The sequence below is a fragment of the Hydra vulgaris genome, chromosome 09 (genome assembly GCF_038396675.1).
Source record: "Hydra vulgaris chromosome 09, alternate assembly HydraT2T_AEP".
Taxonomy (NCBI): domain Eukaryota; kingdom Metazoa; phylum Cnidaria; class Hydrozoa; order Anthoathecata; family Hydridae; genus Hydra; species Hydra vulgaris.
Window position 1 is genome coordinate 3,011,868 of NC_088928.1, and position 19,786 is coordinate 3,031,653.

The 19,786-nt window shown below is 28.3% G+C and overlaps 2 protein-coding genes across 2 annotated transcripts; one reads left to right on the top strand and one right to left on the bottom strand.

Annotated features, from left to right (window-relative positions):
• Nucleotides 1-5,275: 5,275 nt before the first annotated feature.
• LOC136084491 (uncharacterized) lies at nt 5,276-10,557 on the bottom strand. Its single transcript, XM_065804498.1, has 5 exons — nt 10,451-10,557; nt 7,045-7,284; nt 6,323-6,499; nt 5,833-6,123; nt 5,276-5,733 (listed from the first exon to the last, which is right to left on the bottom strand). The coding sequence occupies exons 2-5, from the start codon at nt 7,282-7,284 to the stop codon at nt 5,437-5,439; spliced, it is 1,005 nt and encodes a 334-aa protein (XP_065660570.1). The 5' UTR covers nt 10,451-10,557; the 3' UTR covers nt 5,276-5,436.
• A 5,895-nt stretch (nt 10,558-16,452) lies between these two features.
• LOC105843211 (uncharacterized) lies at nt 16,453-19,772 on the top strand. The gene has a single exon (XM_065804499.1). It carries the CDS (start codon nt 16,678-16,680, stop codon nt 19,561-19,563), a length of 2,886 nt encoding a protein of 961 aa, XP_065660571.1. The 5' UTR covers nt 16,453-16,677; the 3' UTR covers nt 19,564-19,772.
• Nucleotides 19,773-19,786: the final 14 nt, after the last annotated feature.

The window sequence follows — 19,786 nt, forward strand, 5'->3', positions numbered from 1 at the left end:
CAGATGCTTCATCTGCTAATATTGAAAAAAATTTGGTTTTTTTAACTTCAGATATTAATATAGAAATTATAATATCATTAAAAATATTTATCAGCTCATTTTGAGTAGTTTTAGATTGATATGTAGCATTTTTAAGAACGGTAACAATTTGCCCATCCACCAAATCATTTTCTGCGTAAGTAGATTATAGTTAAAAAATTGCTCGAAGTTACCTTAGTTATTATTTTCGTTTTTATAGTAAAAAGGAATCATCTCGGTGTACTCGGAAAGGTTTTGTTTGCCGCACATAATAATTAACAGAAATACTGGTTTTAATATTTTTCTATTTTTCCTGACTTGTTCATCAATTACTGTGTTGAGATTTAAATCAATAAAATTTGTCATTTGTTCCATACATTGGCGAAAATGAGTACTGCTGAAGTTAGGTGAATTAATGAGCTTTCAGCATGTTTATAAAAAAATTTTAATGGGCTTTGAATATGCCACAAGTGGAGATTTATAAAACTGATCATATTTGCTTGCATTACGACTTGATTCTTCAGATCCGAAAATAACACAATTATCAAAAAAATATTTTTATTTTTCTGAATATGCAAGCCAAGAGAACAAAGAGAGCCAAGAGAATTGAAAAGAGGGGCGGCCTGATTTATTGCATTCAAAATGAAAACTAAAACTTTGCTTATGAACATTTTTAAGTAAATCGTATTTTTCTTCATTGTTCAATTTATTAATTCTATAAGTTGCATCGAGCCCAACATTTGATTTGTTTACAAAAGGTAGTTCACAATAATTTCCAAAAATTGAAGAATTACTTTCTGAGTTTAAATTTTTTGGTGGCTCACTAGATATACTTATTGAAGAATATTTTGCAGCGACAGTGTAGAACTTTTTAATTTAAGTGGCGACGATACTGAATAAACTTTTTTTTCTGCAGGAAAAGATTAATAAATAGTAAATTGATCAATTTTAAGGTTTTTTCTTTTTTTAAAGAAACTACATTTACTTGACTGCTTCCTGAGAAGAATCTAGAAACAAGAAAGTAGATTTTAAAGTAGAAACCTGATTTTCCTGAGTTTTTTTAACAGGTACTTCGGCTAATTTAGGTGCAAAAATATCAGGAATATTGTATTTTTTAGACGAACTTGTTAAAGCTATTAGAGGGACAAAATGATCTCTGTTTACTAATATACTAGAGGCCTGATTAAATCCTACGATAACTGAAGAGCAACAAAAAATGTGTACTTTTTTTGAAGAGTGTTCAACACAAGGTCTAATAGTGCAATTAAAAAACATATCATAAACATTCTTCTCTACTTTTTTTGTATTATTTTCACAAGGATAACACTGCTCAACAAAAAAAAACTTTTTGAAAACACCATGAATTTAAATAGCTTTTTCTAAACCAGTTTTTTGCGCTGATTTCAAATCTGCTTTCAGTTTTCTTCCAGCGCGTCTAGTTCTTGAGTTATTTGGAATTTTAATTTTCAAACATTCTGTACTTTATCCCTATACATAAACATTGATGAACATTCAATATTTCAAGCACCACTTATATCTATACAAATAAGTCAAAGTCTCTGTGACTAGGTTAATTCGTAAACATTTATACACATTTAATAGTTTAAAGACTGTTGACTAAAGCATATAAGTCACTTAAAATCTCTGCGAATATGACTTCCTTTTGTAAACTTTTTCTGGTTCATCACGATAAAGCATCCAACAGTAGTCACCTAGCATGCTTTCATTCCAGAATCCTTGGTAACGCTTTTCCATCACTTGAACATCTTGGTGGAATCGTTCACCTTGTTCATCACTCAGAGCGCCCAAATTTTCAGGAAAAATGCCAAATGCGAATGCAGAAAATGCATTTTCAATGCCATACGACAGCCCACTTTTTGGAACAAATCGAGTAGCTTTTGAATACAATTTTCATTTTCACACGATTTGTGATTACCCAAGAATTTCTTACAAACCCATACAAACGCTTTCCACGCTTCTTTTTTGTCGGAAATAAGTGACTCTTCAAATCCATGGTCTTTCGAAACCTCTCGAATTTGGGGTCCGACAAAAAAGCCTTTATTGAGTTTCGCTGCACAAAATTTTGGGAAATTTTTCAACCATGTATTGAAAACTCGCTGATTCAGTTTTATCTAATGCTTTTACAAAAGTTTTTCATCAAACCAAGCTTGATGTGGCAAAAATATTTTGTCTGGATCAACCAGCGTAATATGGTGAACGCTGCTTACACCGGGTTCGTATTCAGTTCTCAACATCCAATCATGTTTTACGTAATGTTTGTTCACAGCACGACTATCCCATAAACAAAGAAAGCAGCAGAACTTGGTAAACTCTGTTTGCATACCCATTAACATCCAATGACTTTCAAATCACCACAAATGTTCCACTGATGAGTTTTGTAATCAATAGCGTAATAGTTTATAGTAATATTTTCATATTTTCGTGAGTTTCATTTAAGTGTACGGAATGAGCAATTGGAATACATGGCTTTTGATTACTAATATGCAACAACACAGCCTTTAAACTCCTCTTGGATAAATCAGTGAAGAGGCGCCAATCACGAGGCGAATGCACTTGGGATAAATTTTCGAAAAGATCATTTACATTGTTGCAGTAGCATTAGGATCCATCAATGATGAAAAACCTAGATAAATTGTTGTTGTGCTTTCGAAAGTGGGATACTTTGACACCAACTGCTAACAAATTCTTTTCTTTCAGTCTTGACGCTAAAAGTTCAGCTTTTTCCTTGGAAAGGGACAAGTCTCTAACCAAATCATTCAGTTCACCTTGTGTGAAAACTTTGGGCTCTTCGCCGTCAATATCTGGATCAAAGTCAACATCAGCCGCATCTTGACGTTCAACATCAACAACACATTCGTCTACAACAGAGTCTTATCCATCAGCTGGTGGTACTGGAATGAGCAGGGTGCTGTCATGAGGAACAGGCCTCATGGCCGAATCCAAATTCGGGTACACAATTTGGTGCTTATTTTTCGACGAAAATCCAGCAGTATTAACAGCGCAAAAATAGCAGTCATTGTAATGATCTTTTGGTTTCCTCCAAATCATTGGTATAGCAAATCGAAAAGAAGACCTTCGTTTGTTGATCCAATCTCGTAATAAGCTGCAACAACTACACTGTAAAAAAACTAACGCCAAAATAACAAAAAAAAATATAACGCCAGAGTTGAGCAAATATAACGCTAGTTAACCGTTATATTAGGCGTTATATTAGGCGTTATATTTGCTCAACTCTGCCGTTATATTGGCGTTATATTTAGAAAAAATAAACTAACGCTTCATCCGTTATATTTGGCGTTATATTTGCTCAACTCTGGCGTTATATTTAGAAAAAATAAACTAACGGTTGAAGCGTTATATTTGGCGTTATATTTATTTTATATATCTTATGTTTACAAACATAATATTAAAAAAAATTAAAAATTTAAGAAATAATAATTATGTATATATAATAATGACCATTTATAATCATTTTGAAAAGATATATCATTACCATTTTTAATGTCGATGCCGCTAAAAAGTGCAAAATAAAAAACATAATTATCAAATGAAACTTTAAAATTTAAATATTAAATAATCTTTAAGATTCATATATGATTGGTATGATTATATAATAATCTCTAAGATTCAAATATGGTCTTTTACAAACATTTTGAAAAGATATAACCTTAACATTGCTTCCAAGTGTCGATGCCACTAAAGAATACAAAATAAAAAGGATAATAAGCATATGACTCCTTTAACAGTTATGGAATATGAAAAGATACATGTAACTTTACCACTGGTATCAAATGATGTCGCCATTAAAGATTAAAAAATAATAATTTAAAACGACATTTCTTCATACTAAGTTTTATAATCATTTTGAAAAAAATATTTAACAAAGCTCTATCATTAAAGACTACAAAATACATAAGATAAGATAATTCGTATTGAAAAGATACATGTAACTTTACCACTGGTACTAGATTTTGTTGCCACTAAAGATTACAAAATAAAGTGAACAATAATTTAAAAAGACATCTTTTACTAAGTCCTTTATAATCATTTTGAAAAGATACCTTACCATTGCTACTAGATGTAAATGTCATTAAAGACTACAATATGGAATAGATATATAGCAAAAAAATATCTTTAAAATTAATATTCTGTAAGATTATCATTGAAAAAACACCTTATAAAAAGGTATAACATAAAATCATTTGATTGCTTATTTCGAACTATTTCGAAAAGATACAACTTTACCATTGCAACTAGATGTTGATGTAACTAATAAATAAAAAATTCAAAAGAAAACAAACAGGCAACTCCTTCAAAATATATGGAATATATACTTGTAGTCAAAAGATACTTGTGACTTTACCCCTGTTGTTACACCAGATGTCTAAGCTACAGAAGTCTATATAATGAAAAGGTTGATAAGCACACAACAACTTTAAAATTTATAAAATGTTTATTTATATTGAAAATGTTTATAAACATCTTTAAATTGTATGCTACTTATAATGATTTTGAAAAGATATAATCAATAATATCATCAATTGGCACAGATACTCTTGCCCCTTAAAAATACAATATAAAAAGGGTATAATATATAATCATTTAATTGGTTAATTATAACCATTTTGAAAAGATATAACCTTACCATTGCTGAATGTTGGTGCCACTAATAAATACAAAATAAAATAAAAAACAAATAATCCCTTCCAAATTTAAGGAATCGTTGTGAAAAGATACTCGTCGTGAAAAGATACATGTAACTTTACCACTGGTACTAGCAGGCCTTGTTTTAAAGCGTTAAGCGTAGAGCGCTTTTTGATTGCGTTTAGCTATTTTAATCAGTAAGATATTTTGATAAAGCAATTTTTAATTTTATTAAAAAAAAAAAATTAATAATAATTAGCATAATCAAAATCCCTTACTGCTTAAAATAGCTTAACGCTTACAAAAAGCGCTCAACGCTTAACGCTTTAAAACAAGGCTACTATGTACTAGATGTCGATGTACCTAAAGTTTATAAAATAGAAAGTTTGATAAGCAAATGTCAACTTTAAAAATAATGATAAAAAATACTGTATACTGTATAGTGTGTATTAATAAATATACATTAAATATACACATGCACTTGTTAAATATACATGTTAATATTTAAGTCAGTTTAAATACCACAAAGAATTTTAAAATAATATTAAAATAAAGATTATACAAGATTAGAAGTTTGCACATCATCATATTTAATTTAATTTCAATTAGCTTAAATAATGGGTTATATATTTTATTTAGGTATTATTACTTTAATTTTGTAACAAAAACGAAAAGACAAGAAAATAATTTATGATTAAATTCAAAGAAATTACCATTCTCCATTTTTAAATGTATAAAAAAACTTTTAAAAATTTATGAACTACTGAATTTTAACACATATCTTGCTGCAGCCTTTGATTTATGAGGGTAGTTGATTTTTAGAATAGTTTCTTGGAAAATCCCAAGTAACTGGGCAAAACAAGATGGATAGCATAAATCTTTAAGATAATATACTGCTATTATTGAAGCTATAACTTCCTCCATGCATAATATTTGTGTAGCACATAATTCAATTCCAGTTCGTGACCGAATACCAAAATATAAACCATTGAGCACTACTTGTGGACCATACAATGAGGGAAGTGCAAGTTCTGCATCGATGTTATCAGCCTAATAAGAAAAATCATAATTTATGTAGTTTGTTTAAAATTATACTTTTAAAGGTAAACCAATCAAAAAAATCATTAATAAGATATTAAAAAAACTTACATGTGATTGCAAAAAAAGAAAATCTTTACTTTTTCGAGAAATAAACATACTTTGCAATTCCATTACACTTGAAATAATATTTGCATTATCTTTAAATGCCGCCTTTATAAATAATCTAGAACAGCTAACAATATTTTCATGTTGGGGAAAGAATCGCTTAAACTCATCAATAAGAAGAGATGGGGCTATTCTGAGTCTATTTGGAATTTGTTCAAATATTTGGTGGTAAAATAAGTTTCTGTTAAGGATGCTCAATACAGCAATAGATGGTATAGTTTTTCCAAGTTCGTTCTGTTATACAGTTAACACAAATAATTAGTAGTTTACAGTAAAATTTCAAAAAAATAAATGGTATCTTTGATTAAAAAATATATACTTTGGCTATCAATAAAATCTTTCATATCAACACAAAAAACACTTATATTCAAGGATTTCGAAACAATAAACAAGTTTATATAAAACATGTTAAACTAAAAAAAAGGAAATATACCTTTATCTCTGCCTCAATTTCATTGGTTGATAAAACTGGTTCAGCACATGCTACAATCTCCTTGATTGCTAAAGTATTATGCCCTCTAGCCAGTTGGAAAAATTTTGGGGAACTTTCATGCATCTTTGACCATCTTTGTTGACGAAGATTGTTACTTATCTGTACAAACATTGGCTCCTAAAAACAACAAATTTTCAAAACTGTTGATTAAACTAAATAATCATAGTCACGACATAACTAAATAATACTGTTTTAATGATGTATATACAGTTACGCCTATGATTAGTGGGCGTAACAGTAGGTGTAATGAAAGTAGTTTTATTTAATATTAAACACTTGGTGTTCAGCAAATCAACCTTTTGGCTTAAACTATTTTTTGTTTAGTTTATAAAATAAAAATGAAATGAAAAAATAAAAATGTAATAGAAAAAAAGAAACCCTACACCACCAGTGACTTTGTTTTCTGTCAACTTATTCAAGATGGTCTAAGTAGAAGCAATTAAATTTATTGTGCTCGTTTTTTCTAATAATTTTATAATAAAGAATTTTTACTAACAAAACGTGTCTATCCTCACCACCTACAAGATTATTGTTTTAGCAATGCATTTATATTAATTAGTACTTTCTTAATAACTTTTTAGCAAAAAACATGTTTTTAAAGATTGCATTGTATTATTATAATTCAGTTAAAAAGAAAAAAGTAGGAAATCACAAAAACATACCCAATCATCTTTGAACTGAGGATAGAGGTTTTTTAAAGTAATCTTGAGTCGCGAAAAGAACTCCCTGTTACCATAATTGTCATTAGCTCTCACTTTTAATGATGCAAATTGAGTTAGCGCATTCTTCAATTCTTTCAATACAAAAACATTACTAACTCCATTGAGCAATTCTATAACTGGCACAGAAAAATAAGTCAGCAGAAGTTCGACATCTGATTGAGGAAGTTTAACTTTGGACATCTAAAAATATATTAGTTCTAAAAAGCAATAAGAAAAATAATTTTAAATGAAAAAGTAAAATAACAAGATTAGTAAATAATAACTTGAAATAACAATTTTTATACTTAAAATATATATTTTTACACTTAAAATACATATGCTTAAAATTATGGTTAACAAGACACAGAAAGTATCAAAAACAGTTGCTTATACTTCATAACAATATATATTGTTTTGCTTGAAACTAAAAAATGACACTCAATATTATGAATATTGAAGAAACTATGGCTAACCCTTAATCAATATTAAAAAGCAAACACACAAAAAAAAGACTTGAAACATTAAGGAGATAAATAGGTTACTAAGTAGTTTTAAGACAGTTAAGTTACTCTAGACTTTCTATTATTGTAAAGTCCTCACCTACTACGCTTTAAAACGACTCAAATTTTATTATATCATTTTTAATTTTATAACTGGATAAAAAACAACTATCAAAATAGACTTTCCATTTCATCTCAATTTCTTTCAAACTTCAATTATAATGAAGATAAAGATTTTTTTTTAATAATCGCAATATATAAATATTAATAATATATAAGTACTTTAATTAAGATAAGCCTGAAATATGGTTACGTAGAGTTTTTAAGATATAAAATTTTAACTAGTTTATTGTGTTAGCTGATTTGAAATACCATCATAAGACAAATTTGGAATAGCAAGTGGAAATACAAGGATAAGATCACTAACTGGTAGTCCAATTGTGCACCATGGAAACTGTAAAGTCTCAGGAAATACAATATTAATTGAAGAAAATGAAGGTAATCTGCAGGTGGAATAAACATTTGAGTGTAAAGTGTCTAATTTTATTGTTTCAAAGTGTCTTTTTCCAGATAATGATACTATTTTATTGATTTGGTGGAAAATAAACTGATCATTCTCAAATATAGTGATTATCGACCCATTTTTATATAAAATTCCATCAATATTTGCACTTTTTATTGCTCCGGAAAAGTATTTTAGTTCATCCTCATTATAATAGACATCAGCTTTAATTGCACCAATTGAATTAAAAAATTGTGCTGTGGTATTTGCTATCATTGATTTACAGGCTGTATAAGGAATGTTCTTGAAGTTAAAATGTCGAAAATTCTTAATCACTTAATGTTTGCGTTCAAAAGCCATGCACATGTGCTCCCTTAAAGGGCCTGAAGTAGCAGCCTGAGCTGGATAGTGGATAAGAAAATGGAGCTTCGGTATAAATTTATGAGGGTATAAACCCAAAAACAGTTCATGATGCATCGCAATGATTTCTTTCAAATCAGTAATGTATTTTTTTGTTGTGATTGGAGACATGTATAGCTGAACTATTTGAATCAATTTTAGCAAAAATTTAAGATGTTCATTTTGAGCCTACATAATTTTCAATGAGAAAAATGGTAAGACTCTTGTAAGAGTAAGTATTTGACCACTTCCAAAATTACCTTTAATTTTACATGTTTTTAAAACTTTACCAGGTTTTTAATGCCCGCTGGATAGACAAATGATTGGAGCCATGCATTTAATGATAATATTGTTACAAAATTACTTTCAATAGCGTATGAAAGAAACAGTTCAAACTGAAGAGGAAAAACACTTTCTAAAAGATCATGCATTGGGTCAAATAAGATTCCCTTTGTTACATCAAATAGTGGAACTGAAAAAAGTACACTTGATAAAGATACCCCATGATATTTTGACCATTTAATTTTATCTTTAGGTCTAAGGCCGGAATCTGATTAATTTGCTTTAATTAAATATTCTTACCGTATTTATTACGTACCGGGCATTGTTCATGCCTAGTATTTGCATACATATCCCCTCTTGTTGAAGTACAAAGTCTGCAGCATCGAACAGTCTTCCAGCAAAAACCTTCTTTAAATCCACCAACAGCATTGCAGCTAACGAATCGCCAGAAAAAGAACACAACTCACCACTCAATACTTGAGGAACTCCTAACACTGATATCATTATCCCTTTCATAAGTTTTGACATAACATCAATAAAGTCAGTCAACCGTGCACGGAAGAAGATATTGTCTTTAATCATCTTACTACCTGTAAATGTTAAAGGAAATATGGTTGATTTTCTTCCACGGTATTTTGCACGAATATTGTTAATTCGAAAATATATTGCCTAAAGTTTGTGTTTTGACCATGCTATACCGATAGGATATGTGATACGAATATCATCGCAATAAATAGCTATACTAATTTTAATATCAACAAACTTAGCAATCTCAGGAGATTGAAGTAAAAAAGATTACGTAAAATTTATCTAAAAAGGGAACAATATAACCTTGTTATTTGAGACTAACGGATTTAACTAAAGGCATTTTGAATACACGCACAAAATATTTTTCACAACAATTTTGAGATGTTAAAATTTCACAACAAGATATTTAACTTGGGCACAACGATATCCGGCACAATCAGCATTTTCTTTAAATGCAGAAAAATTGATTCTAAAATGTTTTGAGCACACCTGTGTTTACCTTGAAAATGCAAAGCTAAAGCTCCTAAAGAATCATTTTTTTAAATCACAATCAGTTATTTGTATTTTTCTGCTTCTGCAATTAAATTAACATCAAAATTATCCTCTACAAGTACTGAACATTGCTCAGTATGCTTTTGAATATATATATATATATATATATATATATATATATATATATATATATATATATATATATATCATATATATATATATATATATATATATATATATATATATATACATATATATATATATATATATATATATATATATATATATATATATATATATATATATATATATATATATATATATATATATATATATATATATATACACACATATATATATATTTCTCAGCCAAAAATATCTTCTGATATAAAAAATATTGTATAACAACGTCACATTTGTGTATTTTTTATGATTTACGTTTGTTATAATATAACAAACGTATAAACATATAACAAACAAATAAATATAACTTGTATGTATTAGTTTGTTATATGTTTATGCTTGTTACATATATTCACATGTGTTTTTTTATGTATTATTTTTTTCTTTAATGTACTTTTTATGCTATATTTTGTGAATATAATAGGTTGAAATATAATAGGTTGGTAGTAAAAACATTATAAAAAAATATATGTATACTTACTTTGTTGGACAAACGCAAACAAATCGGAATTTGCGACAACAATTTCGCTTCGATTTTTTAAGGTGACTTTTATTGCCTTCATGTTATTAATATTTTTATGTAATGAATACATAAATTTGGAAAAAAATAGCCTGAGAATAAAATAATATAACGGATAAATATAACGGATGAATTTAAGGGAAGAATATAACGGATAAAGTTTATCATTTGAAAGGAATCGATCAAGCATACATAAATTATAACGCAAACAAAAAAATATAACGCCAATATAACGGATAGCTTTTACTTATTTCAAAGTCATCCGTTATATTGGCGTTAGTTTTTTTAGAGTGTATAGCAAGCCACATGTGGTGCCCAAGGAAATTTTTTTTTCAACTTATATATTCGAAGAATATTAGAATTGAAAAAACATTAAACATTAATATGCGAAGTTTAAAAAAAAAATTTTAAACTTTAAGTTTTTGTTGGATGAATTAAAACATGATTTTAAAATTATTTGTCTTACGAAAATTTGGTGTAAGTGTGATGAAACAAATGCGCAATTTGAACTAATTAATTACAAATCAGTTCACGAACCACGTAATTTTGGTATTGGTGGGGGGGGCGTAAGTATTTTTATCCACAACTCAATTAATTATTGGTTACGTAACGGTCTCTGTGTGAATGAAATAGATTGTGAGTCATTATGCATTAAATTAAAAAATAAAAACACAAAAAAACATAATTGTAAACGCGACATATAGACCACCATCAGGTAATTTAAAAAATTTAAAACTCATCTTAAATCATTCATAACAGCTATCAATAAAACGCGAGATCATATCTTTTTGGCTGGGGATCTAAACATTAACCTAAAAAAACATGCTTTCAATTAACATTGTAAAAAATTTTATAAACACTCTTCTTCAAAATAACTTAATTCCAACAATAAACAAGCCAACTAGAGTGACTAACAACTCTTCTACACTTCTTGATAATATAATAACTAATAACTGTCTTAACACAGGTATAATCAAAACTTATCCGATCATTTCCCAACATTCTTAGTTACTAATAACATAATAAATAACAATATTCCTTCTAAAACTACCGTATTTAAGCGACAGATCAATGAAAACTCTGTAAAACAGTTTCAAAACCTTTAAAGAAACAACTTTGATTAGAATCTGGTATTGCAATCAAACGATGCCAACAACTCATATGACCTATTTCTAAGTCAATTCTGCAAGCAATATGAAATAGCATTTCCTGATTTTTCAAAAACAGTTATGACTCCATGGATGTCTAATGGGCTACTAAAATCCTCAAAAAGAAAACAAAAATTATATGGTAAATACTTAAAAAAATAAACTTATAAAAATGAAATGACACATAAAAACTACAAAAATATATTCGAAAAAACAAAAAGAAACTCTAAAAAGCTTTATTATGCAAAGCTATTAGACAAAGCGAGCGGAAACACCAAAAAAACTTGAATCTAATTAAAGAGATAATTGGCAAAAATAATTAGGCGAGAAACACTCAGCCAAAAAAAATAACAATTGATGAAAAAAATATTTATGCTAAATCAATTATTGCTGAAAAAATAAACAATTTTTTTATTAATGCTGATCCAAATTTGGCATCAAAAATTCCTCTGAATTCAACTTCATTTGAGTCTTATTTAAAAAGTTACGATAAAGTTATGGATGAACCTAATTTTAAATTAATTTAATTGCGAACCGCCTTTTATAATCTTAAAACTTAAAATTTGATAAAATTAACGTTAATGATGTAAAATCTGTTTATCATATAATCGAACCTCTTTTGTTTCACATCTTATAATATTTCTTTTAAAACAGGTATTGTCCCGGAACAATTCAAAATTGCACGAATCACACCGGTAATTAAGACTGGCGATGACTCTATTATTTCTAATTATAGACCTATATCTATATTACCGTGTTTCTCAAAATTGCTTGAAAGAATAATGTACAACAGGCAATTCAATTATTTATCAGAAAACAATATGTTGTATTCAAAACAGTTTGGTTTCAAAAAAATAATGTTCCACTGAACATGCATTGGTTGAAATAGTCGATCAAATAACAAACGCATTATGTACTAACTACTTTACATTAGGAGTTTTCATTGATCTGTCAAAGGCTTTTGATACGTTAAACCATACCATACTAATAAAAAAACTTGAATATTATGGAGTAAAAAATAATAACTTACTTTGGTTCAAAAGCTTTTTGAAATAATAGAAAGCAATTTATCCAATATGAGCAAAACAAACAATTCCATATGCTGTAACTTGTGGTATCCCCCAGGGCTCTATTTTAGGACCCTTATTATTTTTAGTATATATAAATGATTTAAATTTAGCCATAAACTTCTTAAATTGTATTCTTTTTTCTTCAATCTTTTTATTCCCACAGAGATACTAAACACTTTTTGAAAACGAAGAGTTGGGTAAGGTTAATGAATGATTTATAAGTAATGGACTGTCTCTAAATGTGGATAAAACCAAATTTATTTTATTTCATAAAGTAAATAAAGAAGAAAATATTCCAATTAAACTGCCAAATCTAATAAATATTAACGCTAACATTAAAAGAGAAACTTCAGTTAACTTTTTGGACGTAATATTAGATGAACATTCAAGTTGGAGTGATCATATAAAAAACATTGAAAAAAAAAACATCAAAAAATATTGCCATGATATATAGGGCTAAACCATTTCTAAATAATAAATATTTAAAAAGTTTATATTTTCTTTTATTGTGATATTGCATGGGCAAGTGCAAATCATACAAAATTAAAAAAATTGTAAAGTAAACAAAAACATTCGTGCAGAATATTATTTGGAACTAATACAATTGTACCATGCGAGCCTCTTCTGCGTATACTAAGCGCATTAAACGTTTATAAAATCAACTTACACCAAGTTTTAATGTTCATGTATAAAATAAAGATGGGACTATCTCCTAAAATATTTCAGTCCTATTTTGAAAAAGTAGTGCATAAATACCCAACAAAATTTTCAAATAATAAATACATTGTACCAAAATATAATTCAAAACAAATTACATATTCAATTCAATATCGTGGACTTTATTTGTGAAAAAAGTTTCCTAATATTGCAAATACGAAAAAAGTTTGTAAACGACAGTTTAAAAATGAATCAAAACAGGTGTTATTAAATATGGGTTTTAACATTTCCGATATTTAATGCTTCTTTTAAACTAAAATTTGATTATATAGAATTTATCAACTTTTTTCATTATTTCAGTTATGGTGTTTCTTCTTATCTTAAAAGTTATTGTTGAAATCTAATTTGAGTTCTTGAATATTTTTTTTTTTTTAACCATTAATGAATTATTACTTATTTTACTTTTATTCAATTTGGTTTTAAAATATACATAAATATTACGGTTTTTGTAAATTAAATACTTTATTTCTAATTCTTCGTTCTTTATTTAGATATTTCTTTATTACAAAAATGTTATATATTTTATTTTTCATATTTTTCAATAAACACTTTGTATAATATACGTGTATAGTGTGTATAGTGTATGAAGTATTTCTTAAACTAATTGTTATTTATTTTTACATTTATAATTTTCAATAAATAATTTATAAAGTATAAACATATTATACGGTAATTGTAAATACGTACGGTTAGGGCTCGGTGATAAGACAAAATAATGTTTTATACTTGCTCCGCCAGTGTTTTATCTATAAACTTTTAAATTGTAAAAGCTATTAAACGGCGAAATAAAAAAACAGTCAAACAAAAATTAAAAAAAAGTAGTATTTTATAGCCTTTAGATATAGGTGTTTTCAAGACAGTCAGAGCATCTTAGAGGAACTGTTTGAAAACCTTTTATGGTTTAACATGAAACAAAAATGTTGATAAAACAACTTTTCCACAATTACCGAAATTGGTTACAGACACTGGGGCATTTAGTCGAAGCAATGCCATAATGGCTTTTGAAACTTGTGGAATTTTTCCACTAAAACGAAGTAAAACAAATAGTGAGAAATTGTCAACGGCAGAGCCTCTGACATCGGGTGTAATTATAAGCTCAAGTAATAACGAAAATCGAAATAAAATTACACCGGCAATCATTGACATCAATCGTATGAGCTCAGTACCATTGCGAGTCACAAGCTCAGATGAAATATAGTAAGCTCTGACTCCAAAAAAACAACTAGAAGCGGTAATTTTGAAACATAATCGACAAACGCAACCTGTGAAAAGCAACGAAAAAAAAAAAGAATCAAGAGAACATTGGCGAAATGTCTGAAATCTGATGAATCTCGTGCAAGATTAAATGAAATGAAATCAACCAAAAGAAAGCAAACCTAAAAAAAATAACTTATTTTTTTATATATTCAAGTAGAAAATATTAAAACTGAATCTATTTGATATCTTTTAAATAACAATTTTCTGTTATGTTTTCAGCGCTATTTTTACTTTTTTTTTTTAAAGTAATAATTTTTAAAAAGCAACAGTAGGTTGGTGCTAGTATATTTTTCAAATGTTTTTTTGATTTTATTTGTCAAAATTCCAATTATTATGTTACCCTTATAATGTATTTTTAACATTTAAAGCATAAAACACTCTACTGTCAAAGTTACCCCAGATAGAGGGTAACATTGACAGTGGCACTACAGCAACAAAAATAATTATCTATCAATAATATTACACAAAAAATTAAAAATTATAACAGTTTATGGCAGTAATATGATTGGTAAACGCTTAGAAATATCGGATACCAAATTTTTTTTGTCGCATGCTAGAAAAAAAAATTTTTCCAAAGATTTGTCAATGTTACACGACTTTACCTTATAAAAGATCCACTTCTTAAGCTGCTCAAATCCAATGTTGTTTATAAGTTTTCTTGTGCATGATGTAATGTCACTTACATTAGAGAAACCTCCAGACACTTACCAACAATGATTTATGAGCACCTTACAAGTGACAAACAATCTATGTTTACAAGCATTTAATTTCATCCGTTAATTGTAAAAATCTAAGTAACTACAATTGTTTTAAAATTTTGGACACCCCTCCTAACAAATTGAAAATTAAAGAAACACTTCATATTAAATGGGAAAACCCATCTTTAAATTAACAAACTGCTCATTATAATAAAAATTTGTTAATCTAGTTTATTTTATTTACGTATTATTTTTGTACTATTTACGCTATGATAATTTTTATTGGTTTGTAACAATTCTATTTGTCTGTTAATATTTCTCTGTAATGTCTTCAAATTTTAATTTTATATTTCAGAGTTTTAAATTGTAATTTTATCCTTTATAAAGGATATTTTTAAATCTTGACATGTTTTGTAGTTTACATATACATTTTTATAAAAATGTATATGTAAACTACAAAACATGTCAAGATTTAAAAATATCGTGTTTTTCTTAAAAATATTTTCACATTTGTTGCTTTTACGTTGCTCAAGAAATGCTTATGCTGCCTATGCTGAATATGGATAAAGACGTGTTTAGTACGTCTTTATGATTATAAAAAAAATTTTGGTTAGTAATTTTTTGAGTTTTAAAGCCTACTTTCTTTCTTTTTTTTAATGTTAAGTGAGATTTTATTTGCTCTTTAAAATACGGCTTCTTGTACAGTAGACACTACCGTTAACGCATTTTCACTTGCAACATCGATTATCTTACTGAAAAATTTATACACATTTTTATTAATATCATATTTCAGTAGTAACAAAATTTTAGAAGAACTTTAACGACATCCAAATAAAACGTTTACGCCGGCAAACCAAATACTTTACAATTTTCAAAATGATTTTTTTATAAGCACTATATTCTTAAAAAAATATTTATTTAAAAAAGAACACAAAAATGTTCTTTTTTAAGCTCTGCTTTTAAAAGCTCTGCCCTAAGAGCTTCTGTATAATTGGGAAACATTATTTGAATCATCACTGGCGGGTTTTTTTCTAGATATTTATTTACGCATTTTTCAGTTTAAATTTTTGTGAATGATATCGCCAAGCTGTTAATGTAACGCATATTGGAACTTAACACATGTTGCGCATAATGAAATTGTTTTAAAACTTTCTCTGCAAAAAATATAAACAAAATGTTGGTGGCGCTTTTTAGAGAGTTTTTTGACATAAACTAGTTACCTTGGCTTTATAAGAAATTGTAAAAACAATGGAGAAACAGATAACTTAAGTTTGTTTTATTCTTTTTAAAAAATTCAAATGGAGGCGGAGGCCAACGAAAACGCAAGTGCCACTCAAAAAAAGACGTTAGTATCGCATTTTGAGTCTTTCAAAACTTTTATAAAGAGTTTTTGCAAGGAGCTAAGAATGTCACCCTGGAAATCACTTATTGGTCCAGGGGAGTTACACGAGAATGATTTTTCCCTTGTTCATATGTGGTATATATTTATTTTATCGTTTATTCCAGTGTGCAGTTTACTAACGAATGTTGGGCTAATACGCCCATATATCGGAACAGACAGCGGTTTATGTAACTGGGATGTAAATCGACATAAGTGTGAGAGTATAATTGTTTTTTTTATTACATACAGAATAAGTTTTGCGCTTTCTGCTTTTTTTTTGCTGACGGCAATACTATTAACGCAAGTCAAAAAAGAAAATGCGTACGGCACATCAAGTTTGCACACTGGATTCTGGATTGAAAAAATTATCGTTGTTCTAGTAATATCTTGCGTAGCGTTTGCATTTCCACCGAGTACATTTGATAGAGTTTGGATATACTTTGTACTTTTCAGTGATCTCACGACCTCAACTTTACAAATGTTTTTAATTCGCGATGCTTCAAAATATCTTCATGAAAAATATTTTGTCATTAAAAAGAAAAATAACACAAAGCATGTTCAATTTTTTTTAATCTTATTTTGTGGTATGTTCTTGTCGACATTTATCGCCATTTTCTTCATTTCTTTTTCAATTTACGAACAAATTATATCACCAAGTAGCACACAATTTAGTATCTTAGCAACAATTATTACAGTTACAATAATATTGAGCTTTTTGGTTTATACCGCAGTTCGTGAAAAGCAAGAGTTTTTTTCTTCTACCCAGGTAGCTTCTTTCTGCGGATTACTGTTATATAAGTCATCAACTTATCACGTTTCAAAAGATGAATCAAATGTAATTTCTACAGATTTTTCAAAAGTTGTTTCAGTTGCAATGTTATACATAACAATAATATACGCTTTTGTCAGAAAAGATCGTGTATTTTACTTTTTTTATTTCAAATGGACAATATGTCGAGAACACTCTCTTGTAGATAGACGATTAAAAGTACCTTGGAATACAAATGAAAAAAAACAAAACAAGGTTAATCCTAACGAGACCTTGCTTGATCTTGATGCTGGCATAGATCCAAAACCATTAGAATCTATAGACCTAAAACAATCGCAGTTTTTATTGATTGATGTTAAAGAACCTGGTTATCATGTATCGTACAACGAAGCTTTGATTCATGCAGTGTTGTTTGTTGTTTCACTAAAATCAACTGGCTTAGTAACAAACTATTTCCAGCTCTCTGGATCTACAGAAAAGCTGCACTTAGAAAAAACTGTAGCTGCATCAGCTGCGTTGCTTTTTAGCAGTATTTTTGTTCCCCTTCTTTATTGTTGGTTTTTAGTATTTAAACATTTTACGTTTGAGTCAATAAATCCGCTCTCAACAAACAGGTTGCTTGAAGAATTTTTAAAGGTATTTTGGCACATTATTTTTATAACTTTTGTTAAAACCCCACTATGTTTTAAAAAATCAACTCTCTCTCGATATGTCTATACCATTTTTTTCTTAACAACGTTTACGTTGGCGTGTGTTGGTTTGACTCCACTTTTTAGGCGTTTTTTAGAGAAAACAACTTTTTTTTGCGACCATGTTGGCGCATTAGGCGCATGTATGTCAAAAGATCCAGCGTTTATTGGACTCTATCGTGTTTTTGCAACTGCTGGGATTTTTTTTTTAATTCTCTCAGTTCTTTTATTGAGAATAAAGACTGTTGACAACCCACGTGATTCAATTCATAACGGAAGTTGGTTGCTTAAATTTATTCTACTAATATTAATATTTGTATTGCTTGTAAATATGCCTAATAAATTCAGTCGAGTATGGCTTTACACTAGTTTATTTGCTACGTTTGCATTTGCGTTTGTGCAGTTGTTATGTCTTCTTGATATTGTAGACATTATAAATACCTCATGGACTGAAACTACAAAATGGTCTCCAAATACTGTTTATGTCAGTTCAACAAGTTTAACTACGTTTATGTACGCAATCTCTACAGCAGCATTTGTATGTTTTTATGTCTACTTTGCTCACAATTACAATTGCCGTGTCAATCGCCTTTTTATTAGTATCAACTTGGTTATATGCATTTCAGCTAGCATCATTTCCATACATCCAATAATCAAATCAGGAGGTTTGTTACGTTCAGCTCTTGTGACCTCATTTTGCATGTATTTAACTTGGTCAGCGCTTAACTATAATCCAAATGAAAAATGTAATCCCCTAGCACATACTATAATAATGTTAGAGCCTAAACCAACGCGAGATGCTGTATCAATTATGGATATTTTTTTTCTCGTTATTACACTTATTTATTTTACTACACGTGTTGAAATTGTATCTTTTAATATGGAAGAATTGTTTCCTAAATATTTATTCCACTTAAAAGTTTTTAACACTAATAATACTGAAATAAATAATGAAAACCTTACAGCAGAGCAACTACAAAAGCGTAGACAAAACAATCAATTTCGTCCAACAAATAAAGAAAAAACTTTAAAAGATAGAATACTTTTTGGTGAAAACTGTTGTAGAGAGTATTTACATAATGATTCAAAATGCGAACAAGTAGCAGTTCAAACAGCATATAGCTATACCTGCCTTCATTTTGTTTATTATCTGGCCACCTCGTATTCTTTTGCCTTACTTACACACTGGTTAGAGCCTGTTCCAGGATCTGCATTCAAAATAAACATTCATTGGGCAATCATGTCAGTAAAAATGCTTGGAAGTTCGACGTGTGCGCTATTATATGTATGGACATTAATTGCACCAACTTTAAAAAGCATGTACATAAAACGACAAGACAATTAGTTATTTATATACAATCAGTATTTTGGTTTAAAATAATAATAACAACATTAATTACAATAATTTTTACTATTTTAACTAATATTTAAATGATATTTTAACTAAAAAGTTTAGAGCATTATATTTCATGAGAACTATTTTTGTAACTTATTCACATATTTTAGTTATTATTTATAAACAAAAAAGTCTAAAAATAGTAGGGAAAAAACAAAGTTTTATTTTTATT

Bases quoted from the DNA above. Each gene is read 5' to 3' on its own strand.
- LOC136084491 (XM_065804498.1), bottom strand. From the start codon at position 7,284: ATGTCCAAAGTTAAACTTCCTCAATCAGATGTCGAACTTCTGCTGACT. The intron at 6,124-6,322 runs GTATATTTCCTT...ACTGTATAACAG, and splicing joins AAATTGAGGCAGAGATAAAG to AACGAACTTGGAAAAACTAT. The intron at 5,734-5,832 runs GTAAGTTTTTTT...TTTTCTTATTAG, and splicing joins TTCTTTTTTTGCAATCACAT to GCTGATAACATCGATGCAGA.
- LOC105843211 (XM_065804499.1), top strand. From the start codon at position 16,678: ATGGAGGCGGAGGCCAACGAAAACGCAAGTGCCACTCAAAAAAAGACG.